The 26,943-nt window shown below is 27.4% G+C and overlaps 2 protein-coding genes and 1 long non-coding RNA gene across 4 annotated transcripts in view; 1 reads left to right on the forward strand and 2 right to left on the reverse strand.

The window, feature by feature from the left end:
* Positions 1–991: 991 nt before the first annotated feature.
* On the reverse strand, positions 992–3,555 carry LOC136083021 (zinc finger MYM-type protein 1-like). The gene is made up of 3 exons (XM_065802433.1): positions 3,454–3,555; positions 2,551–3,322; positions 992–2,370 (listed from the first exon to the last, which is right to left on the reverse strand). Exons 1-3 carry the CDS (start codon positions 3,553–3,555, stop codon positions 992–994), a joined length of 2,253 nt encoding a protein of 750 aa, XP_065658505.1.
* Positions 3,556–7,004: 3,449 nt separating this feature from the next.
* On the reverse strand, positions 7,005–7,756 carry LOC136084178 (uncharacterized). The gene is made up of 3 exons (XR_010640378.1): positions 7,692–7,756; positions 7,352–7,492; positions 7,005–7,198 (listed from the first exon to the last, which is right to left on the reverse strand). It is a non-coding gene; the product is annotated as an uncharacterized LOC136084178 (long non-coding RNA).
* A 2,383-nt stretch (positions 7,757–10,139) lies between these two features.
* Positions 10,140–26,943, forward strand: part of LOC105845161 (leucine-rich repeat serine/threonine-protein kinase 2) — a 129,451-nt gene continuing 112,647 nt past the window's right edge. The window contains exons 1-3 of one of the 2 annotated variants that reach the window (XM_065803105.1): positions 10,140–10,373; positions 15,251–15,585; positions 25,257–25,620. In XM_065803105.1, coding sequence (XP_065659177.1) covers positions 10,351–10,373; positions 15,251–15,585; positions 25,257–25,620 — 722 coding nt within the window. In that variant the 5' untranslated portion in view covers positions 10,140–10,350. The remainder of the gene's footprint in view (positions 10,374–15,250; positions 15,586–25,256; positions 25,621–26,943) is intronic. The other variant, XM_065803106.1, reaches the window with a different exon arrangement.

Below are 26,943 nucleotides of genomic sequence, written 5' to 3' on the forward strand. Positions count from 1 at the left end.
AAATCCAAGCAAATTAATTCACAATTAAAAGCGTAATGAGTAGGAGGGCATGTAGCTCTTTTCCTCTAATAAAATATTTAAGCTTTTCTCTGATGGAGCTGGAGCAATACATGCAAAACATTATTTTTTTGTAATATATTGTTAGCAATATCAAAACCAGAATGTAACTGAGTCGATTTTTTACTTTGCTAGGATACAAAAGGTACAACTTATGAATTAAAACAAATGTTGAAATAAATCAAGAGATAATTTTTGTCATTATAAAAAGAAACTTATTTTATATATATATACATATATATATATATATATATATATATATATATATATATATATATATATATATATATATATATATATATATATATATATAATATATATATATATATATATATATATATATATATATATATATGCCTCCTTGACTGTTGTACCTAATGGTTTTTTGGGGATGCAATAATGTTTTTATTTGTTAAAAAAAACATCGCGTTATTTTTAAACATAATTATATATATATATATATATATATATATATATATATATATATATATAAATATAAATATATATATATATAAATATATATATATATATATATATATATATATATATAATATATATATATATATATATATATATATATATATATATATACCGTAAAGTTGCCTAATTTCGGTCACTTAAGCTTTGAACATTTATTTATCACGCATAAATTTAAAATTTTCAATTTTTTTTCCTGAGACATACAGAAAATTATATTGTTAATTAATATTGTAAAAACAAAAAAATGAAAAATAAAAACTAGTGCGTAATATTTAACTTAAAATGAAAACATCTTCATCATCATACTTTGACCGAACTTTCAATACCATCCAGGGCCGTCTTAAGGCCATCGGGGGCCCTAGGCTAGACTTAATTTGGGGGCCCCCTTTTTCCTTAGTAAAAAAATTAAATCAAATACTAAAATAGGAAACATTTATTAAAGCAATGATAAAATTTACATGTGACGTTTACGTGATTTTTTTATTGAAAATTCTTTAATAATATCATCAAAATCAATGGTTAAAAGAACATCTGATTCAATTGACATTAACGAAAAACAGTTCAATCTTTCTTGCAGCATGGTTGAGCGGAGTTCATTTTTTATAAGTTTTAGTTTTGAAAATGATTGCTCGCCAGTGCAATTTGAGACCATCATTGACAGAAAAATTCTAAGGGAAATTTCAATATTTGGAAAAGTTGATTCCAAGTGGTCTCTTTTTAATGTTGAGTAAAATTCTGTAAATGAATGTTCATCTTTTGAAATGTAATATTTAAATTGCTGGCACTCAAAAAAAAGTTCATTTTCATTTATGTCCTTCATATAAATTTGTGCTAGGTTTGAACAATGGTCTTTTAGTTCAACATTGGCAATTGTTTGAATGTTTACTAGAAATCCGAAATTGTCATTGATCTTCTCATATGCTGATGTTCTTTTTTCTAAATTTGATGTTAGCGAATCAATAACAGGAAGGTATGTTTCAATTTTGAATTTATAACTTCCCTGAAATTCCAATTCTTCAGCCTCACCATCAAAGAAGGCCATACGTCGGCTTCTTTTTTTTGTTCTTTTTGAAGAATCTCTGTAGTCAGTGTTTGGAAGCAAGATTTTGGCTTTTTTCTGGTAATTCTCAAATTGACTCCACAAATCTTTAATGAAATGCAACAATGACTTTAGAATCCGAACTGCAACATCCAGGTTTAAATTTTCTTTCTGTAAAATCTTCGATGTTTCATTAAAATGACAAAGAATATCATTCCAGAAAATTGTCAGAAAAACAATCTCAAAAGTGTTCATTTTCGTGATGAGATTTTGAGCATCATTTTGAGTTTCTTTTGACTGACTTATGTCCTTGATCAAAAATTCAAGTGCTTTTTTAATCTCATCATAACTGTCATGCAGACAAGTCACAGCATCTGCACGTGCTGACCATCGAGTTCCAGAAAGCTGTTTGACAATTTTTTTGCCTTTGCCAACAAAAGACAGAAGCACTTGCCAACGATGAGTTGATGCAGAAAAAAAGTTGTAGAGGCATTGAAAACAGTCAAAAAAAATAATTGCTTCTAAACAACATCCAGCTGCACTGTTGCCGACCAGATTTAAAGAATGTCCAGCACAAGGAATAAACAATGCTGATTCACTTTTGTCTTTAATCCTCTTTTGTAGGCCTGAGTACTGTCCTGCCATATTTGATGCATTATCGTATGACTGCCCACGACAGTCAGATATTGAAATTTCATTTTCTTGTAAAAAATTCAAAACCACTGTTTCTAAATGTTCAGCTCCATGACCGTGAATGGGAACAAATTGCAAAAAACGCTCAACTGGTGCCAAGTCTTTAACATATCAAACTGTAAAAGTTAATTGATCTACATGTGACAAGTCTGGAGTTGAGTCAACGCTGATTGAGTAGTATTTTGCTTTTTTTAATTCAGAAATTATTTCGCTCAAAACTTTATTTCCCATTAGGCATATAAACTCCTCACAGATATTGGTGGAGAGGTATGAAGTATTACCTTTTCCAGAATTTCCATGTTTTTTCATGTGTTCATGTAGGAATGGGTCAAACTGGCTAAGTAACTCAAGAGTTCCTAAATAATTACCATTTTGCTCTGAACCAATGGTTTCATTGTTTCCACGAAATGGCAACCCTCTTGATGACAAGAACTTTACAACTGCAACAATTCTTTTCAGCACATTTTGCCAGTACAATTGTTCGTTATGTAACTGTTTTATTAATACAGAGTCAAGCTGGCCACTTTCTCTCTGCCAACTGGAGTAAGTAAGCATATTTTTGTGATGTTCAGAACCATTCTCGTGTCCAGATATACATTTTAAGGCATTTTTCCAGTCATCAAATCCAGTTGTGGAAAAATTAGAGTGTTTGCTGGAGAATAAGGTACAAGCAAAGCAAAAAACAGAACCTGTTGAAGGTGAGTATAATAGCCATTCACGATTGACAAATTCGCCATTGTGTAGTTCACGTCTAAAGCAAGATTTTGATAAGTACCTTTTTTGTCCGCAACTCAACCTTTCCGAATTTTTGAAGCTCCCATCATTGTTCTGGCACATGGACGGGCCATTAGAAATCCAAAATGATTGAGCTTCTTGGGATACCTGATGCCACAATGCTGGGTCAGTTTCTTGAGTAGTTTTTGTTGTTGCGTTTTGATAAGTTTTAATTTGATTTGATTCTGGCTCCTGTGCTGGTTCTGGCTCCTGTACTGGTTCTGGCACCTGTGCTGGTTCTGACTCTTGCTCTGGTTCTGGCTCCGGCTCTGGTTCTGGCTACTGTTCTGGTTCCAGTTCCTGTTGAATTTCTAGAGTTTCATTTGGCAACAAAGCACTATCAATGCTTACGAAATTTGAAGTTGGACAAAGAAATACATCTTCGGACACAACAGGCTTTGACTTTGTACCAAAAGAAATGATGTCAAAGAAAGATATTTTGAAATGTCTTCTTTTGCTTTAGCGGCTTTTTTCCTCTTTGCAGCACCACTTTGATAAGTCCGATTAGACATGTTAAATGACTTTTTTTCAAAACAGATGTTTTAAGTTGATCACAGCAATTTCAAATTCAATCTACTGGGATATTTTAAGTGCTTGTATTTAACACTTCTTATCGGAAAATTTATGTTTATTTTCGGACGCATGCAAGCATTTTTGCTTATCAAGAAAAAAAAAATTCCCTAGGGGGCCCCCAAAACTGAAAAACTGATACTTTTCTAAAAATAATTAAAAAAAATCTTATCAAGAAAAAAATTATTCCCGAGGGGCCCCAAACTATGATTTCTTCAGAAAATTTAGAAATATAATTTTTTATTTATATAAATTTGAAAAAAAATCCAGACACATTTTGGGGGCCCCTAAAAATCGGGGGCCCTAGGCTGCAGCCTACCTAGCCTATGCGTTAAGACGGCACTGATACCATCTCATAAGTTCGGCCGATATATAAATACTAATAACATATCACAACTTAATGTCACAAGTAATTAAAACTAATTTTTAAATGTTGTTTTATGATAAAATTATGGTATAATTTCAGGTAATACCAGTAACTAAGGAGGGTGTTGCACCGGGCTCAAAAAAAGTATTTTTGGGCACCACAGGATTCACAACGCACCCATAATTGTCATTGAGCTGTAATTTTGTTACCAAAAAAAATGTCACAAGCTTGATATTTTTAGAACTCAAAGAACCGTCAGCTAATTTTGAAATTATGAACCATTTTTTTATTCAAATAAAATACCATGGTGTGTATCCATTATGAAAATGTCAAAATTTACTGGTAAATTTACAGGTAAAGTTACGGGTAAATTTTACATTCAACACTTACATTACAACACTTATTAACATTTCACAATATTATGGCTAATAATTAGCAATAATATTGTGAAATGTTAATTATTGTTTTGTTATGAATTTTTAAATTAAAAGTTCTAAATATCGTAAAAATATATAAAACTTAAATATTTCAAAAAGTCTGTGGTTTTACCCGTATGGTCTTCACACACACACACACACACACACACACACACACACACACACACACACACACACACACACACACACACACACACACACACACACACACACACACACACACACACACACACACACACACACATATATATATATATATATATATATTTATATATATATATATATATATATTTATATATATATATATATATATATATATATATATATATATATATATATATATATATATATATATATATATATATATATATATATATATATATATACAGTATCGGACAAAACGAGTGCAACCAAATAATGCTAATTTAGTTTCTTTATATAAAAGTGCTGCATTTTTTCAATTTAGAGAAATAACTATGTAACTGTTTAGAGACAAAGTTCTTCAAGTTTTATTCATCACAAAGTTCATTATTTGTACACAAAAATTAATAGATTAATCAAAAGTATTAAAAAAAGTTGATTTCCTTCTGGACAAAACAAGTGCAACTCGACAAAATGTTGACCAAGCTATATTTCGCTATCAATATTTTGTTGCGAATCCTTTGTTGTCGATCACAGCCTTGCATCTTCGAGGCATAGATTCGATCAGGTGATCAATGAAACTTTGTGGAATCGCTGCCCAGGCCTTTTGGATTTGTTCAAGCAGTTGATCCTTATTACGAACACCTTCACGGTTAATTCTGCGGTTGACGATCTCCCACAGGTTCTCGATAGGGTTGAGATCCGGAGATTGAGACGGCCAATCCATCACCGATAGGTGGTTGTCTTGAAACCACTGCTTGAATACTTTTGCAGTGTGTTTCGGATCGTTGTCTTGCTGAAAAACCCATTTTATTGGCATACTTCATTCAGCATGAGGTAACATAACATCTTTCAGAATATTTTTATACATGAAACGGTCCATTATTCCATCGTTTCGATGTATTGGACCTAGACCGTTAGCAGAAAAACACCCCCAGACCATTACATTGCCTCCACCATGCTTCACGGTCTTATGGCAGTAACGTAAATCGATGCGTATTCCGGCCGGTCGACGTACACGGCAAATCCCATCGCTCCCAATGATGTTGAACTTCGATTCATCACTGAACAGGAAAGTTCGCCGTTTCTGCACATTCCAGCCAATATGAGATGTAGCAAACAGGAGTCTTTTCTTCTGGTTTTTTAGTGAAATCAGCGGTTTCTTTGCAGGGCGTCGAAAAAACAATCCGGCTTCAACAGCACGTCATCTGATTGTTCGGTCCGATACAGACAGCTCTAATTGCTTTTGTATCTTAACTGATGATATCCAGGGATCCTTCTTGGCGGATCTGAAGATCATAGAATCCTCTCTAGAAGTGGTGGAACGCGGTCTTCCACCTTTGTTATCTGCTGCCAACTTCCCCGTAGAACGATATTTGGAACATAGTCTTGATACGATCCATTTTTTCACGCGATATTTATCACAAATACTTTTTTGTGACATTCCACTTACATAATCGCCAATAATTTTCTTTCTTTGTTCCAATCCAAGACTGTCGGGAGCCATTTTTGCACTTGCAGTCATAAAAATAATAAAAATAAATAATCACGCTTCTCAAGGCTTACCGTGTTACATTTACCTTGTGATGATACAATAATGCTCTGTGGAACACAACGTCTTAGTTGGATGTGGACTGTGTTGATGTAATGAAACACTTGTTGTATTTCACTTCTTGTATTGATGTTCTTCGATAAAACACTATGATAAAACTCACTTCGATAAACTCTCTTGATAATACTGACTGATTGACTTCCATATACTGACTGAATTACATGTTGATTTACATGTCTCTTATATAGTAAAATGAACCTGTCTGAATCTGTTCTGGAAGATTCTAGATGCTTCTTTTTGATGCTTCTGGTAGCTTCTGGATGCGTCTGGATGCTTCTGAATATTCTGAATATTCTGGATATTTCTGGATGCTATTGGATGCTTCCAGATGCTTCTTCTGGAAACTTCTGGAAACTTCTGGATACTTACTTTAATTATTAAAAAACTTCCGTGACGTTGACACGGACCAGACTTAAGAAAATGAAACAAACCAAAAAAGTTGCACTTGTTTTGTCCGCTGCAAAATGGCACTTGTCAACGAAATTCTGCCTGTGTGCTGTCACATGTTAGCTGATTTATGTCATGGCATGCTATGACTCCAGACTCCTGTACTGTTTGCTGTGGTAGTATAGTTCGTTTCGTTTATAAGACATGTAAAATTAGGAACACTTTTTAGCATTGTTCGATGTTGGTTGCAAATGTTTTGTCCAAAACTGTATATATGTATATATGTATATATATATATATATATATATATATATATATATATATATATATATATATATATATATATATATATATATATATATATATATATATATATATATATATATATATATATATATATATATATATATATATATATATATATATATATATATAACCAACCAATGCAGAAAGTTATTTCTAAGTCAACTAACGATTGCTTCAACGTCACAATGGGCTGCCTTGATGGAGCCAAGGTTTGCGAGCTGATAGGTTTGTATTTATTAAATTCATTATCGGAAACTGTTACCAACAGCGATATGGGCATTTACTAAGATGACAGACTAATAGTGATGCGTAAAAATCTGCCACATAGATAGAATCTAAAAAATATAACAGAAATTTTAAAAATAATTGGCTTCCTAATAGAACGTAGGACAAAGCTATTATAAAACCAACTGCTAACTTCCTTTACGTAACCTTTAATTTCGAAAACTGCTCATATCATCCTTTTAAAAAGTCAAATCGCAACTTACTTTACATCCCTACTGAGTCAAAACACCTCCCACAAATTATTAAACAAATTCCAATTGCTATCAACAATTGCTATAACAATAATGTCCAAATTCTTCTGACAAAAATTGTTTAACTCGTCAATGGTAGAATATGACGAAGCTCTAAAAAGAAATGATTTTAAAGATTTTAACTTTAAACACAACCCTAACAAAACATATACAGGTTTAACAGAGGTGGAAAATTAGATGGGCGAACCACAAGGGCAGGGATTGTCTTAGGGTAATATACGATTATACGTTGTTTGAATATTAATGCGATAAACAAAAACAACTTGATCAATAAAAAAGTCCCAATTGTCACCTTCTTTGTTTATTAGCTTGAGCAAAATGATTTACCAAGGTTTGGCTAAATCGCTCCATCAGTCTGGAAATCCAATAACATAAAAATTAGTTTTATTAAAAATTATTATTATATTATAGAAAAAATATATTATGATATAATGTGTATATGTTGTTTTAAGGAAATAAAATTACCGTTTTAAAAATGAAATATTTCAGATTTTAATAACTATTTAAAAATATCTAGCCCTCTTAAAAAAAAGTATATACTTTTTTTCTTACTTATATTTAGGAAGAAACGTCGTTTAAAGGTAATGTTGAGTAAATTTATTTTAAACCTAAAAATATAAAATAATTAAATTATGAAAAATAATATATATACCTATTAGAGGATGGTCATGCAGATGTCATAGCAACTGTTATTTTCATTTGTTCACAGAGATCGTCGACAAGCTGTTTTTTTGAATTCCTTAACTTAACGTGTAAAATTACTTCCAATGCACCATATCTGAATACAAGTTTTATCAAAAATGCATGAACACTAACATCATTTTTTTCTCAAATAGCTTTTACTTCCGCCCATTTTGTAAGATATTCAGTATCAACACAAATATAGTTTTTTACTTTCTTTGTCTTTGGGAACCAACAAGGTCGATATCCTATCGATGGAAAATATGCGTCACTTTAACAGGATGCAATGATGAAGGACCTAGTTTGTTAACAGAATTTATAGCTTTAAACGGCGCCCATTTACGTACAAAATCTTTGACGTTTAAACGTCAAAGATTTGTTTAATCTACAAGATACTATAGAACTTTTTATTGATAAACGTACAAATCTTACAATGCTAGTATCAAAAAAAAAATTTTTTATCATCTTTATTTACGATTTCAAAATTATAGATATTAAAAAAGATCTTCGCCAGAAAATTAGTTTTTAATGTTTTTCTCAAAACAATAAAAATGTGACTTGAGCACATGTTAGAAAAAAACTCTTCAATTGTAAGACGTTTTTAACTATTAATTAGTATTTTCGTGTAATTTCGAGTAAAGTTTTTTAAAGAGCCGGTAAGTGTTAATACAAGTTAAGAAAAAAATCAAAAGCTCGAATAAATAAATAATAATAAAACGTATTCTAATCGGTTCACTAAAATAAATTACAGTAATTCGAATTTAATGTAAAACGTCTCACAAAAAAAGTTACTCAAAATTTTGAGTAACTTTTTTTAGTAAGATTTGTTTTGATTTTTTTTGTAAGATTTGATTTGTTTTTTAGTAAGATTTTTTTTGAGAAAATTTAAGCGAATAAAACTTATCGAGTTTTAAAATTCGATAAATTTCTGCTGGTATAATTGACACATATCCACTAATTCATACAAAAGGGCTCAACAAATGCAAAAAAAAAAAAAAAAAAAAGTTTTGCAATCTGTAATCATCACCATTTTCGATAAAAAAAAAAAAAAAATTGAAACTGTATCTAAGAGGACATAAACAAAAATAAATAAAAATAAAATATTTTATATGCACTTTTTTTAAAGACCTGTTGATGTATAGTTATGCACATTAAAATTATTTTTCATTAACAAAAGATAGCGGCAAACCTAGAGTTGAAGAATCCCTGAAAAAAATTTGGAACTTTTAACTAAGTTCAGCTTTAGCACTATAAAAACAAAGTAGTACTAATATCTCACGCAAGCAAGTTATTTTTTAAACAAAAGAGTTGAGCTAGATTATGAGTTCTACAGGGTTAAAGGTCAGTCCTACCCTAAAAAAAAAATACGTGGATAAGATGAATCAGAGACTCTTTTATGCATTACCACCAAAAAACGTTTCATAACGCCTTTTTTTATTTTTATCAAATGTCCAGTTTTGAAGCATTTCTGTCTCACTGTGCGGCCCTTCTCTCATATTGTTTTGTTTCGTTATTATTTAAATGATATGATGTTAAAAAATAGAAAGCAAATATAAATTACTTTATTATTTTTTTTACAATTTATTTCAAAAAAATTAATTTTTCCCATATTTTAACTAAATCGACTTTTAGTCGACAGTCGAATTATTTAAAAGTTTTAACAACACTACTAAAAAGATAAATGCTTTCTTGTCATTCTAACTCAAAAACAAAAATATCTGAAAATAGTTGACTGTCTATCTAAACCCAAATAAGTTACAACATTTAAAATAAAGTATTTTTTATAAACGATTTATTCTCATAAGTTCACTTAATTATATGGCCTTTATGTAAAACTGCCCATTTTTGCAGGACCCAAACATGCCTAAGAATATTAAAAAATTAAAAAAATTAATTATTTACGTTTCATTATATATGAAAATACGAGGGAAAGTGTTTTACATTAACTTTCGTTTTGAGAATTCATTAACTATAACTCACTCTAGTTTTTGTTTCATTAATTAAAATAAGATAAAATCGAGGAGACCTGCAACTTTCAAGCTTTTTAAGTTACAGTTTTATAGTCTAAAAAAGGTACTCCCGCTAGAAGTAATTAATTTTTCTACAAAAAGTTGAAAACCCCTTGTGTCTAACCCCCAATGTATTTTTTATATTTGATGTTTATATATGAAAATAGTTTGTCACGTGACCTCACGTTAACGCAGTCCTAACGGAATTACACTTTTTCCAAGAAAAGTGGATGATGAAACTAACAATGTAAAAAAATTATAATGGGATTTCTAGACAAAATATGGTAATACTTATGAAATATTTATAGTAAATAAATAGACGAAATATATGCAATAAAAGTAATTCAAGAGTAACCAAAGTTAAACTATTAAATTATTTTAATATATAGTGTAGAATACATTTTAAAGATGTTTAAACATATATATATATATATATATATATATATATATATATATATATATATATATATATATATATATATATATATATATATATATATATATATATATATATGTCTATATATATATATATATATATATATATATATATATATATATAATGTATATATATGTTACATATATATACATTATATATATATATGTTACATATATATACATTATATATATATATGTTACATATATATACATTATATATATATATATATATATATATATATATATATATATATATATATATATATATATATATATATATATACATATATATACATATTATGTATATATATGTATATATATATATATATATATATATATATATATATATATATATATATATATATATATATATATATATATATATATATATATATGTATATTTGTATTAGGGTGTCCCATCCGCCCCTTATATTAAAAGATCTGTTCATATTCTTAAAACTTTATTACACTATATATTAAATTATTTTAATATATAGTCTAGAATACATTTTAAAGTTGTTTAAACATATATATATATATATATATATATATATATATATATATATATATATATATATATATATATATATATATATATATATATATATGATATATATATATATATATATATATATATATATATATATACATATATATATGTATATATATATATATATATATCTATCTACATACATATATACATAAGTTGAATAGATCCCTTGCCATCCTGTCAAAGCTAAGACATTTTATACAGCTAAAAACTTTAAAATCTATTTACTATGCTTTGTTTCACTCTCATCTCACATATTGCCTTTTATCATGGAGTCAAAACATAAGTACTGTAAATCGCCTATTTATCATGCAAAAAAAAACAGTCAGGGTTATTGAATTTCTACCAAACAATGCACATACATTCCCATCTTTTAACACACTACAAATTTTAAAACTGCATGATATTATCAAAATTGAAAATTGTTTATTTATTCACAGCTGCCTTAACAAAAAGCTACCTCCTATATTTAATAAATGGTTTACTCTACGCAGTACAATTAGCTGTCAACTTACAAGAAATTCTTGCAGAGGTGCACTGAGTGTGCAAAAATATAATACAAAATCCTACGGCAAACATTCCTTTAAATACTCTGCATTAATGGACTGGAATCAAATTCAAAATAAATTAAAATCAATCCCTTTTAGCAGTATTAAAAAATATGTTCTCAAAACCAAATTAAAATACTACTTGCTACATCAAAATAAATAGAAACAGCAGTAGTATCACTGGTGATAATAGATAAATCACCATATAAATTATATAAGATACAAATATGAATGTAGACTAATTGCAACCTTCTGTGAGTGTATTATTTATTTTATTTGCTTCTTTTTTTTTCTTTTTTTTCTTTTGTTTTGTTTTGTTTTGTTCATGGTTGCTCTTCTCGATTTAGCCTAGCTATATGATAGTGAACCATCCAGAATGTAGACTGTACAAATATTTTTTATAACGTATAACATTCTTATGTAAAACATCTATATTTCTGGTAAATATATTGCTTTTTGTTGTTGTTGTTGTTGTTGTTGGCATCCCTAATATCTTGGTGCTTGGGGCCATCTTTTCCCTTACCACTCGGCGACCCTGTGCATGATTTCTTTTTAATTAGTTAAAACATTTTTAAAATTGAAGACTAATGTACACTAAATAAATTTAAAAAAATTTAAAAAAAGTTTTTTTGAGTGGTTATAGTTTTCATTATAAATTAATTATCTTACATAAAATGAGTATATTTTTTATTTAATTATTCTTTTAAATTTATATATTTTTATTTTCTCAAGAAAAAAAAAGTATTCAATAAAAATTTAGTGTCTTCAAAGTCTTGGCGCCTGGATGAAAATCACCCATTGTATCGGCCTTTTGCCAGGTCTATATATGTATTTATGTATGTATATATATATATATAGTCACCTACTCTTCATCTTCTAGGATTAACTCTTACTTCCAATCTTTCTTGGAAACCATATATCAAATCAGTTGCAAAATTAGCATCTGCTAAGGTTGCATCTCTCTATCGAGCTCGTCACTTTCTTACTTCGGATTCTATTCTCTATCTCTATAAATCTCAAGTCCGGCCTTGTATGGAATATTGTTGCCATATCTGGTGCAGATCTTCTAATGATGCCCTTTCTCTTTTAGACAAGTTGCAAAAACGCATTGTAAACATAGTTGGACCTGCTCTTGCAGCCAACCTCCAACCATTATCACATCGTCGTAATGTTGCTTCTCTTTCTCTTTTCTACAAATACTATAATGGGCACTGCTCTAAAGAGCTAGCGTCTCTTGTGCCATCTACTATAATTCATTTTCGTGTTACTCGTCATTCAATTAAGTGTCATCCTTTTTCTGTTACTGTTCCTAAGTGCTTCAAAAACGCTTATTCGTCTAGTTTTTTTCCTCGAACATCAGCTCTTTGGAATTCGCTTCCTTCATCTTGCTTTCCTGACTCATATAATTTGCAATCTTTTAAGTTGTCTGTCAATCGTTATCTTGCTCTACAATCTTCATCTTTTCTCTTTCAGTAACTTCCAACTTTAATTAGTGACTGCTTGCAGCCTTGTTGGAAGCGAAGATGTTTAAAATAAAAAAATATATATGTATATATATATATATATATATATATATATATATATATATATATATATATATATATATATATATATATATATATATATGTATATACAGGTATAAATCCATTTAGAGCAAATAACAAACACATTAAGCAATTTCAGTGAAGAGACTAATTATCATTATATAACATTTAAATATAATTTAGTTTTAATTTAAAAAATATATTGAAGTTTATTAAAGGGATCCCCAAGTGCCAAGACAAGTTGTGTTCATATCATAGATAAACATTAGAAAATAAGTTAAAAACTAATTAAACTTTCCAAATAAATTATTGAATGAGATATTAACAAAAGCATTTGTTGTTTTGCCATTATACTTCAGATTCGAGAGCCTTATTTTAGGCTCTCAAATCTGCATAGATTTTTCCGTTAAAAAAATATCTGGTTTCAATAATAAATTCAATAAAAAACTCAGTTTAGTTTTACACAATCAGATTGGGTTTTATTTAGTCTGCTGTGGTTATAAAACATGTTTGCTGTATTATGTTTTTGTTTTTGTTCAACATATCTCTAAGTGTTTGAGTTAAATAAACTAACATAATAAAAGTAATAATTTAGGCAAAATTTTTTTTAAGCAAGCTTTAAAATACATAAGATGAATATTTTTCATAGAAAATAAATAATCAATTTTTTTATATACAACACTAGGTACAATATAATCCAACATGGTTAAATTTTGAATAATTTAAAAATCTTTTTTTAATAAATTGAGGAAACCATTTTAAAAATGATCTTTTATATATTTTCAACTTATGTTTATAATAATTTATATTTCTAATTCAAGAAATCGTTTTTAAAATGGTTAATATATATTTTTCAGATTTATTATTGAAACCAGATGTTTTTTTGTCATCCGAAAGTATAATGGCAAAACAACAAATGATTTTGTTAATATCTCATTCAATAATAATGGCTTTCTCCCAGATCCAACAGACCTTTCAGCTGTACCAGGGCATTTATATTTCTTCACCAATTTACTTATAGTAAAGTTTTGTTGTTTAAAATGTTTTCCAAAGCTTTTGTGAGACTCTCCTTGATCATCATCTGCAAAAATTCTTTCAATTTCTATATCTGTAAATTGTTTTCTAAAATATCAAATGTATTTATATTATTCTGTTTTTTTGAAGATTTTATATAAATATGAATCTATATGTAATCATTCCTTTTTTGGAATGTTTATATATATATATATATATATATATATATATATATATATATATATATATATATATATATATATATATATATATATATATATATAAGTATACATATACATATATATATATATATATATATATATATATATATATATATATATATATATATATATATATATATATATATATATATATATATATATATATATATATATATATATATATATATATATATATATATATATATATATAAGTATGATAAAAAAGATAAAAAGTATGATATAAATAAATCTGGTTAGTGATCAATTACAAGAAACTCTTGCAATTGGTTGCTAACCAAGTTTATTCTTTTTCTACATATTTTTTCTAGTCGTGCAATTATTAGAAAATATTGATAAAATTATTTTTAAAGTCTGTTTATTCAATAGTTAAATGAACTTTAAGTTAGTGAAACTGTTAAACATATTTAACGTAGTTAAACTATTACTTTACAATTTATGTAGATTATAAATCTTTAAGCGAGTATTATGATTTTATATTATATTTACGTGATTCGTAAATATAATATTAAATTCGTAAATAGTAAATGTAAGTATAAAATTATGATATATAAATTTATACTTACATTTATAAATAGTAAATGGAAGTAAAAAATTATGAATTTATTTCTAGCCCCAGCTATCAACCCCTGCTAAATCTTACAATTTTGCCAGGGCCGGGGCCAGATTTGCAAAAAGTCTCATTTTTAGCAGAGGCTGGGGGCCTGGTCACTTACAATAATGCAGTAATTTTAGGAATCAACTAGCTTGCTTTTTTGAAAATGAAATTTTTAATATTTACAATGAAAGTTATAGTAAGAAATATTATTTTTACTCTCTGTTTTTATATAGGAAAACAAAGGATGAAAAAGATGAAGAAACTTTGAAATCTACTCTTAATGTTAGAAGTGGTCCATTTGGATACACAAAACTTCATGGTGCAGTTTTCTCTAAAAAGCCTGATAAGCTTATTCAATTACTTGAACAAGGGGCAGATGTAAATTTGATATCAGATGGTGGTTATACACCACTGCATATAGCAGCATCTATAGATGCTTGCTGCTGCATTGAAGTACTACTTAAATATAATGCTAACACAAAGTTACGTGCTGATAACAGAAAAACACCATATGAAACAGCAGTTTTTAGTAGTTGTGTTAATTCAGCTCGACTTTTACTTAGCCACGGTAAATCAAATTTTAAACAAGTTTAGTTGTGAACTATTCTGACACAAACAAAAGTTAAAAACTTTGTAATATTGCATTTGCTTCATTTATTTTTCTTGCATAAAAAAGTTCAAAAAGTGAGTATATCTATAGCCATATAGGGGAAGACCCAGAATATTCAACCACTTAATACGCTTTTGTTTATTTCTTGATAATAATGCTCACACAAAATTATGTGATGATATTATGTGACATACATACATACATCCACATACACATACATACATACATACATGCATACATACATACATACATACATACATACATACATACATACATACATACATACATACATACATACATACATACATACACATATGGATATATATAAAAACCACTTAGTATGCTTTTGTTTATTTCTAAATTATGTATTGCCAGAAATGAATAAACTTTGGCAGCATTGTAATTAATGGACTTTAGCCAAAAAAAAAATGTATTTAAAATCTTGATTCTTTTGAGTTCTTTAACTGTTTTGGTAGTTAACTTTAAGGTGGTTGATTGTAACCCACTTCAAGAGTAGTTTCAATTACCTTTTTGAGGGTTAGTTTTGATTGTTTGATCATTTGTAAAATAATAAACTTTTTTTAATAAATGTTTTATTTTTATATGTTTTGTTGTACAATTGAATTTTATTTAAAAAAAAATACTTGTAACTATTTTACAATGCAATTTATTAAATTGTATTTAAGAAATAAATAAAGAAAAAATACCCCAACATCAATGGGTTGCATGTAGTGGGAAGTATAAGGAGGAAGCTTAGCAAACAAACTTTATTCTCTTTACAAAAAGAAACTGACTTACTTACTTAACACTTAGCAATAAGATTCATGAATGGTTAATAAAAGTAGTATTTATCTTTCAATTATAAAGTTGGTGTGGTTAACTATGTGTTGAAGCACAGTAGAAAACAATTCTGATTTTTTACTACATTTTTTTTTTGAAATATCTTCGCTTCCAACAAGGCTGCAAGCAAACACTAATTAGAGATGGAAGTTACTGGAAGAGAAAAGATGAAGATTGTAGAGCAAGATAACGATTGACAGATGACTTAAAGAATCGCAAACTATATAAATCGGGAAAGCAAGATGAAGAAAGCTAATAGAAGGAAAAGAACTGATGTTCGAGGAAAAAAACTAGAAGAATAAGAGTTTTTGGAGCACTGAGGAACAGTCACAGAAAAAGAATGAGACTTAATTGAATGACGAGTAATAGGAAAATTAATTTTAGTAGATGGCACAAGTGACACTAGCTCTTTAGAGCAGTGCCCATTATAGTATTTTTAAAAAAGAGAAAGTGAAGCAACATTATGATGATGTGATAATGGTTGGAGGTTTTCTGTTTTAGACAAGGTGCAAAAACGCATTGTAAACATAGTTTACAATGCAAAAGTTTTTGCACTTTGTCTAAAACAGAAAGGGCATCATTAGAAGATCTACCCCAGATAAGGCAACAGCAACAGCAACCTCACAACAACAATATGACTTAGAAATGCAATGATCTATTAACCACTGGTAAAATGTTCCATGGCTATGTAGTTGGAATGTACCCTGCAGGTGTTATATAAAAACAAACATTTATAGCAGTTCCATGACTTTTATTAGGTCAGAAAATTTTTGAAAAATTCAAATGTTCCCCAGGGTCAAACGTTCCCCAAATAAAATTAACAGAGTTTTAGGATCTTATTATTTTAATTTAATTTTTTTTTATTTTTAATATAATAAGCACAGCACACCTAAAGCAGATTTAAATGGTTTATCCCTTATCAAATTACTCAAATTTAATAAAGTTTCAAACCATGGGTCCTATTTTTTTTTTCTATATATTTTTCTGCTTCTTTTGGCATTTTACAAAGAAGAGTTCACACTCAAAGTTTTGGTCTATTCAAAATTTTTGAAATATTGAACAAGCTAAAATACTAAAGACATTGCAATTTTAATATTGACTTGGTTTCCAAAAATGATGCGATTTCCCCAACATTTATTTCCAATGTTTTTTCAATAAAATGAATACAATGATAAAACATAAAAATAAACATTTATATAAAATGATAAAACATAAAAATAAACAGGCTCTTAAAATACATCTAAAATGCCCAAATGTGGTGAAAACATGCTTAAAAATCAAATAATTCAAAAAAAAAAAGTTTTTTTTTTAAATAAAAAAAGAATATGTATTTTTACTATTAGTTAAATACAGGAAAATTTAAAAAGCAAACTTCTAATAAGTTCAGGCTCGGTAAATTTTGATTTGATTATTTCAAATTTTTGGTCGTTTTAGGTGTTGATCATTTTAAAAAAACTCCCCCTTTCTTTTAAAAGTAAATAAATAACAGTAAAACCCGAGATAATGTAACATTTTCCAAAGTCTTTAGTTACTTCCCCTGCAGCTTTTCAAGGATTGTCATGTATGCTGTAGTGGTGTAGTGGTAGAGCGCTCGCTTCATAAGCGAGAGGTTCCGAGTTCGATTCCCACCACGTCCCTGGTAGTACCGCGCTCAACTTGTTTCTCCGCGCAACGGCCTGGTTCGTCAAGGTTCGTGTTTCGGAGTTATAAAGTTGAGAGAGGGTGATAACCACAAGTAGCCTCCTCATCTGTAGTGGCCTTCTCGGCTTTGGGGAGGTGAATTATAAAAAAAAAAAAAAAAAATGTCATTTTTGCAGCTGATTTTTTGAATGAATCATATGTACTTGCTGAGCATGTATAAATGATTATCTTTGCTCATTTATGCAAACATGGCTTGCATTTTCAGCTACCAAACTTGACGCCTCTTTCAACCGCCTGTGTATGAGAAGTCGAGTCAGGATCTTCTAAAGGACAGTTAATAAACTCTCTGATTATGGCATTATGAAGTAAAAGTACAGATAGTTGGAGGCTCAGCTACACTTAAGTTTCATTTTATATAGTTTGACAGCTGTTCAGCAGTAGGATTTATTTCTGGTTTTCCTCTTAATCTAAGACTACTATCTCCAACTTGAGTTACCTCATCATAAATGTATGTATGTATAATGTTAATGTATCATACATAAATGTATATATAATGTTTGTTTGTAGCTAATAATAAGGCTGTCAATGGGTACCATTCATTTTTTTAAAGTTTAGAAACAATAATCATAATATAACAATTTAACAATAATATCTTTTTAAGTGAAAGAACAATACCACAACAGAATACATCTTACAACACATACATTTGTTTATTTGTTTCTCAAACCAAACTCTTTTAAGACCTGGAAGAAAGGAATAATTATTTATTTTAATTATTATTATTTAATTATAATTTTACAAAATTAGGTTTGTTTTGGTTTCACTTGTATTTAAAAACTTGTAGTTAAAAACTAATCATTGGAGTGAATTTAATAAAATAAACAAGTTACACAAAAAAAAGTGGTTTAGATAGCGACCAAAAGAAAATAAAACGAAATAAAAAAACGTAAAATAATATTTAAAAAAGCAAGGTATCACAAAAAGACAAATAACACAAAAAAGAGAAAAAGTGAATAAACTGACATGAGAGATAACATATGAATGAGATAACACAATGTTTGACATATTCAAATATTATGATGAGACAAAAAGTAACTTGAATAATAGCAACAAACATATAAAGCAACAATAATAAAAATAATTCTTTTGCTAATTATAATTATTTGCATAATTTGCATATTTTGCTAATTTGCATAATTAGCAACAAGACTACAAAAAAAGAAAAGTCAACAAAAGCAATACACAAATGTACACGTTAATATAAACAATGCACAAAATTTCACAACAGTATAAACAATCCAAACAACATAAGTTAATGAAATTTGAAAAATGTTAGTTTTGTTTTCTTTTAATAACTTATTAAAGTTTTTTATTTTTAATATATCACAAACATTTTTATTCTTAGAACTTTGCGCTTAGTTTTTCTGTTTATTAAATTTTTTCTTCAAGTTTTATTCTTTAATATTTTTATTGTTTTCACTTTATTTTTTTTTTGTTTTTCAAATCTTCTATTCGAAACAATTTTTATTTGTTTTTTGTTTTGCTCTTATATATATTTCACCTTTTCACTGTAAAAAAAAAATGCTTCCTCCATTTGTGATGCCATTGCAAAGAATGATTTGAAAATTAATTTATGTTTTTTGACTCTTGTGTTAGTACATTCGAGTCTTTAACAACTCTATTAGAAAAAAAATTGTCTGATTGTGTTAAACTTGGGGTAGCAGTAACATGATTGAAAGCAACGAAACTGAATAAGACTAAAAAGGAACTTTCTGGAATAATATCAAAATAGAGAATAAAACCGAAATTGTAAAAAAAGGAATTGTATCTAAAATACAAAAAGCAGAATAAGATCGAAATAGCTCAAAAGAGAATAAGTTCGAAAAGGGACTTAAAAATATGATTATGATTCAATTTTTTTTTAATTGATAGACTATCTGCCCAATCCAAAACCTCAGTTGATGTAGCAGCACCCTTGCATGTTCTACCTATTTGTCAGTCAATGTAGCAACACTCCTCGCATGTTCTACCTCTTTGCTAGTTTTTGGATACTATTTCTAAATCCAAATTTCGATATTATTCTGTATAAACATTTTTTAAGCAATTTTTTTTTGATACTATTCCGCTTTCTTTTAAACTTGCAGTTATTGTGTGTTTTTATTGTCTCTTTATATATTTTTATTGTCTCTTTATATATTTTTAATTTTGTAGCCTCTTGCTCAATCATTAGTATTAAAATATTCAATTCGGTTGTGCAAATTTATTTTAGGAATTCGTTTCATTAGTTTGAACATTTGGAGTAAATCACTCCACCTTCTCCTGATTTCTAATTCTAAGGGTATTTTGAACTTTTTCAAGTCTATCAATTTCTCCTTTCCGATGGGGGCTCCAAATAACAGCCCCATACTCAAAATGGGGACAATCTAATTACTTTTATAATAAGCTGATAATACTTTTATCTATATAATTCTTCCCATTTGTTTTTTTTTCACTTTTTTTTTTGTTAATCCACCTCCCCAATCAATATCATTCGATATAAAAATATCAAGATCTTTTTGACTTTTACTTCTTCTAGTATAGTTTCATCAATTTTGTATTTGTATTTAGGGTTGTTATTTTGGAAATGCATAACTTCACATTTTTTTATGTTTTTTATCTGCCAGTCATTTGTCTATTCTTTTATTAACTCTTAAATATTAAGATCAATTTGTAAATTATGTTATCTAATTCTGATTTAATGACTTCTAAAAGTTTAGCATCAGCAAATAGTTTGCCTTCATTTTTAATTCTAATTAATAAATCATTTATACATATAAAAAAGAGTAGTGGACCTAAAATGAGGCTCAAGGGTCTTTACTATCTATTTTCTCCCATTCTGACACAAATTCTCCAAATTTTGCTCTTTGAAATCTTTCACTTAGAAAACTTTTACACCACCATAATTTGTTTCTAATCTCGAGTCAATCGAGATTTACTACCTTAGCAATAAAATTGAATGCTTTTGAAAAATCTAACAACAACTCATCTGTCTTTGTTGTAAAATCAATTGATTCAAGCAAGTTACTAGTGCAACTTTTATTATTAACGAAACCATGTTGTTTTATTATCAAATTGTGCACTACAACATATATTATTATCTCATACAACTGAAGTTAGTGAAATTGGGCGATAATTAGATGGTTCTAGTTTACTTCTAGAAAAACGCTTGATTCGTAAGACTTGTTAAAAAATATTGATAAGCTTGCAGAGTGATTTAGAACACATTTTGAGAACTTTAGGGTGAACGTTGTCTACTGCAACAATTTTTTTGTACATCAAGTTTGTTGATATGAGTTTTATATTAGGAGCTTGAGAAAAACATTTTGAAACTTTGAAATGAAAGCAATTCAGTTTTGTCAAAATTATTTGAAAAATAAATTTGACAAAACAGTGTGGTAGTGGTATAGTGGTAGAGCCCTTGCTTTATAAGTGAGAAGTTTGATCCCCATCACGTCCCTGGTAGTATTGTGCTAAAAATCTGCACTTTATCTTTTAAATATTTCTTTAAGTCCCACTATGTTTATAGGAGAAATGTGAAATTTCTAATATATACCTTAAAGAAATATTGTATCCATCCACCTAAAGAATTTCTTTATAAATGAACCAATATTATATTGAAGTGCCATTACAAAAGTAAATTCTTGTTAAAAAATTACAAAGCTAGTAAGAAAGCTAATAATAAACCCAACTTAAAGTTTACTACAGTTAGTTCCCGGTAAGTCAAACACCTGTTAACTTTTTTCATCCCCTTTCAGCAAATTCCTTCGGTTAACTTGAACTATTTGAATGGGAAATAAAAAAATAAAAATTACTTGGCTAAATTTTATTTTAAAATGTGGTTCTATATAAACATAGCCTAATATTTTATTTATTTTTTTGTTGCATTTAGATCGGAATAAAATTCGTTATTTATTCAGATTTGAAAAGAATTGGTATCTGACCTAAAATAATGCTATATAAAAAACTTTTTTCAATGTTATCTATTCATGCTGTATACTCAGTACATCATGAATACAATATGCAACTTCTTTCACTGAAACCTTTTTTAAACTTTTATTAGCTTTTATAATGTTGTATATTTCGTGTTTATACTTAAGCACTAAAGAATAGTTGCCTTAACTCCAACTAATGTCTCTTATCTTTCTTTGGTTTGACAAAATTGCTTTAGTCAAACCATTTTCCTTGGTCCCTTGGAGGTTCAAGTTATCTAGAATAAATTTATTTAATAAAAGTATCTTTAAACTAATAATTTATTCACACATAACTCTTGTAATATGATTTACATTATTATCTATTTTTTTGTATCTATTTGTTATATAAATAATGTTATAATAATAAACCTACTAATAAACTATTTGTTATATAAATAATGTTATATAAATAAAGATACATTGTTATAAATGTTATAAATGAATTTTTTTAATTTTACAAGCAATTAAATTTAAGTTTGTTTATGCAAAAGCTTTGACAAAAAAAAGTTTTTTATTTTTATTTTTAAGTATGTATGAAATATATAATAGAGCTGAACTATATTTTTATATTATATTCAGTTTTTTCACACTTTTTTAGTATAAATATAAATAAATTATATTATAACTTTCTTATGTAATATTATATATAATAAAATTATAAATAGGATTTATTTATATAATCTAATAGAGCATTATATATATATATATATATATATATATATATATATATATATATATATATATATATATATATATATATATATATATATATATATATATATATATATATATATATATATATATATATATATATATATATATATATATATATAAATTTATAAACAAAGAAAATACAACTTTTTATGGTTCTAATAGTTTTATGCCTAAAATCATCAGCCATGTAATACAAATCAAGAAACATCAAAATTGTTAGAATATATAAAGTTACAGTGGAGAGTGCTCCGTTGTCAAAACTACAAACAACGAAAAGATATGAAAAAAAGGAAAATTTAAAAACAGCTGCTTAATCGCCCATATCCAATTTTGAAAGAAGAAGTTTTGTGTCCACATTTAGATACTAGCTCATGCTTTTTATTTAATAAGTTATCATTGGTGTAAGATATTATGACATATATATAATATAATTAATATATGTACTAATGTATATTTGTAGAAATGCGTTTGTTACATCAGTAAAAACCAGGTCGTGAAGGACTTAACCAGGACTTAACCAGGAGGAATTTAATAGAAAACGTCATGCTGAATTTAACTTTCAGATAGGAGAAATAAATGGCTGACTCTCTTGCACTAAGGTTTTTAATTTTAATTAATTAGTGCTGTACTTTATAACGAATATGCTTTTGTTAGTATTATTTACATTGTTAGTATTGTTATATTATTTAACAATATATAAACTCTACTGTTTAATTAAACATACTTTGACTTCAGCAAAAAAAATTTTACCAAAAGTATTGTCTATAAAGTTAACTTATAGTTTTCTCCCTCGTTTCTCCTTCTAATTGTTTCTAATTGTTTTTGTCTTTTAGAGGGATGGATTGTTTCTTTACTGGCTGCTTGGCCTGTACAGTATCCCACTGTTCCTTTGCTTTCCACTTGGAGATGGTACAATAGCTTGTTTTTGGAAGATAACAATGCTCCATCAATTTTAGTAATATCAAAAATTTCATCAAGAGGTTCGTAACTTCCTCGCTTGACACATTTATTATAATATTTCAGTATTTTATCAAGCTTTGCTCGTATAACTTGATCAGATACATGAGGAAAATTCAATTTATTCACCCACAATTTGGTGACTTCTTTGGAAATTTCCGCTATTTGCTCCTTTCTTCCTTTGATTTCTGGTCCAAGGAAACAGTAGCGTTCGATAATTTGCTTTTGGAGAGGCATTCTGCACTTTTCTTCCAGTGAATATTCTTTCAAAGGACCATTCTTCTTTTATGAGAGTCTTCAAATTTTACCAGAATATTGGTCCAGACATCCTTGTTGTTCTGAATGCTACTATCGCTAGGCTTATACGTTGCCATGTGTTGCTTCTGTAATAACTATAAAATTAGATAAGCAGCTATATATACACAGTCTAAATTGTTCTATAATATTCTAAATTATTCCAGAATGTTCTAAATTGTTCTAGAATACTCTTAATTGTTCCAGAATGTTTTAAATTGTTCCAGAATTTTATAAAGTTGTCTGAAATATTCTGGAATTTTCCAAAATGTTCTAAAGTTCTAAACACTTCTAATCTATACAAGTTTTAGATGATTTTCAGCAAAGCCATATGTATTAGTAATAGCAGTAACAAGATTAAATAAATGATGATTCGTAATTTTAATTGTGAAAAAAATATTTTCCTGTGTCATAAATCACAGGAAATTATTTTTTTTTCAAAAAGTCAAAAGTCATATCCCTAATATGTATATATAATATTATTGTATAAATATATATATATATATATATATATATATATATATATATATATATATATATATATATATATATATATATATATATATATATATATATATATATAATTTTTGCCAACCTCTAACAGTTTAAGGATTTCATTTTTCCTAATTCCGAGGGTTGATATATATATATATATATATATATATATATATATATATATATATATATATATATATATATATATATATATATATATATATATATATATATATATATATAAATTACAAAAGTAGTTTTATATAATTTTTAAGTATAGTTTATATTATTATATCTATAGTTTGTAATTTGTATAAATTTGTTGTATATTTTCATTACTATAAGTCATAAATAATAATTTCAGATTTTTGAATCTAATAACTGTTAAATAAATTGTTAAAATATGATATTCTTTATGTTTATTACATTTTTCTTATTGTTAGAAAATCTATAAAATAGTTATGATATTTGTAAATATTTTTTTTTTTTCGTTTTGTGTTTTTCCTGAAATCAATATAAAAAAAATTTAATATCTATTATTTACTCAGTTTTTGAATCATACTCACAGTGAATCAAAAATTGTGTTGTCAAGTCTTAAGTTGAAAAGTCTTTAGTGTGTGTTTCCTATTCAAAAATATTTGAACAAATTTTTAAAATAAACTTTTATATTTTCAATAGATATTCTAACATGTTTAAAGGAAAGGCGCAATGATGATTTTAAAGAATATGTGAAAACAGTTGGTTCTGAGAGACTTAATCCTGATTGTTATGATGAATGTCTTAAGTTAGCAGTAGAAGACAACAACTTTGCTGTAATAGGATTAATAATGCTTCGCAAACCTCTTAATGCAAAAGAATGTTTGATTGGTGCACTAAAAAAGCCAGAAAGTTCCAAAAGCACCATTATTCTGCTATTATGTTATGCTGTTGAAAAACACTTAAATGACTTTATTAAAGCATTTTTTGACAACACAGATTCATACAAAAATCTGCGACTTTTGAGGGACATTCAAATTTCTGCTGAAAAATGGCATCATTTAAAGTATTTTAATTTACAAATACTTTTATTTTTACTTTTTATTTAGCTATATTTTTTACCGCTTGGTAAATTATCCCCCTCCTCCTTTTAACCCTATCTTTTTAAGATCCTCTAAACTTAAATCTTGAACGATAATGTTTTCTGATTAAAATTTTTATACTTCAAGGAACAACATGAGGATATGAGTATTGAACTCAGCTGATAATTTGTTGAAGGATAGAGTGAGTGCTCTATCAATGCACCACTAACATATGCTATATTTAGAAAATAACAAAAAATTTAATTAATAATATTGAAAATAAAAACATTTTCTTAAGTAGTTAAAAATAAATCTTTCTATTAGGAATGATTTTTTTTAACAGAGTTGTTAAAATTAAAGACACTGTTTAAAGTTTTTTTGATAGAGAGGCATTGATAATATATTACTATAATTATCTCCAGTAATTATATTACCAATGCTCCTATTATGTTTTTAATAGCTCCTATTCTAGAGGTTAATGGAATAACATTTTTTTAAAAATGGATTTATATAGATTACAGTTATATCTATTATATCTTATAAATCAATTTAGTATGTGACAATAATAGTCTGACATGGGGCTTACCTGAATCTAATAATGCTGATTTTTTCAAATGGTACTTAAATTAGTTTCTTTTATCAGAGCTTAATGGGCTATGACACTTAATCTTTTAAATGATTTAAAAACTAATATTTTTGAATAAAAAATGTACCTAATTTTAAGCCACCAAGTGGACTTAAAATTAGGTATATTTTTTTTAGGCAAAATTTGCTTTTTTATTATGGCAATATCATCAAGACTAGAAAAAAGTGCAGATCAAAGCTTTCATAATATATAGGTTCTGGAACAGATTTTCTTATATCGGAGTTACCAACGCTAAGTGATATTCTTAGATATGGTCTGTTTTACAAGAAAGAAATAATAAAAACGAAACAAATTATCTGATAAAATACTTAATGAACAATGTTTACTTAAAGTTGATAAATGTAAATGGATCCCCGCAAATTCTTTATTTGTATATCATGTTATACATATTAAACATATGAGATTGGCATGGGATTAGATTGCTGGGAGAGTGGTAGGTGATTAGAATGCAGCCAACCTGGTTTTTAGGGGAAATGAAAGTTTAAAGAATAAAGATAGATTTATGACTAAACTTACAAATTGTTTGATATACTGAATTGTAGTTATTACTTGTTAAGAGATAATTATTACTTAACAAAAGAAAAACAATTAGTTTAAAAATTAAAAAAAAAAAAAATTAATTATTAATAAATAAAAGTTAATTAAACTGTAAAATTAATTT

The sequence above is a fragment of the Hydra vulgaris genome, chromosome 08, assembly GCF_038396675.1.
Source record: "Hydra vulgaris chromosome 08, alternate assembly HydraT2T_AEP".
Taxonomy (NCBI): domain Eukaryota; kingdom Metazoa; phylum Cnidaria; class Hydrozoa; order Anthoathecata; family Hydridae; genus Hydra; species Hydra vulgaris.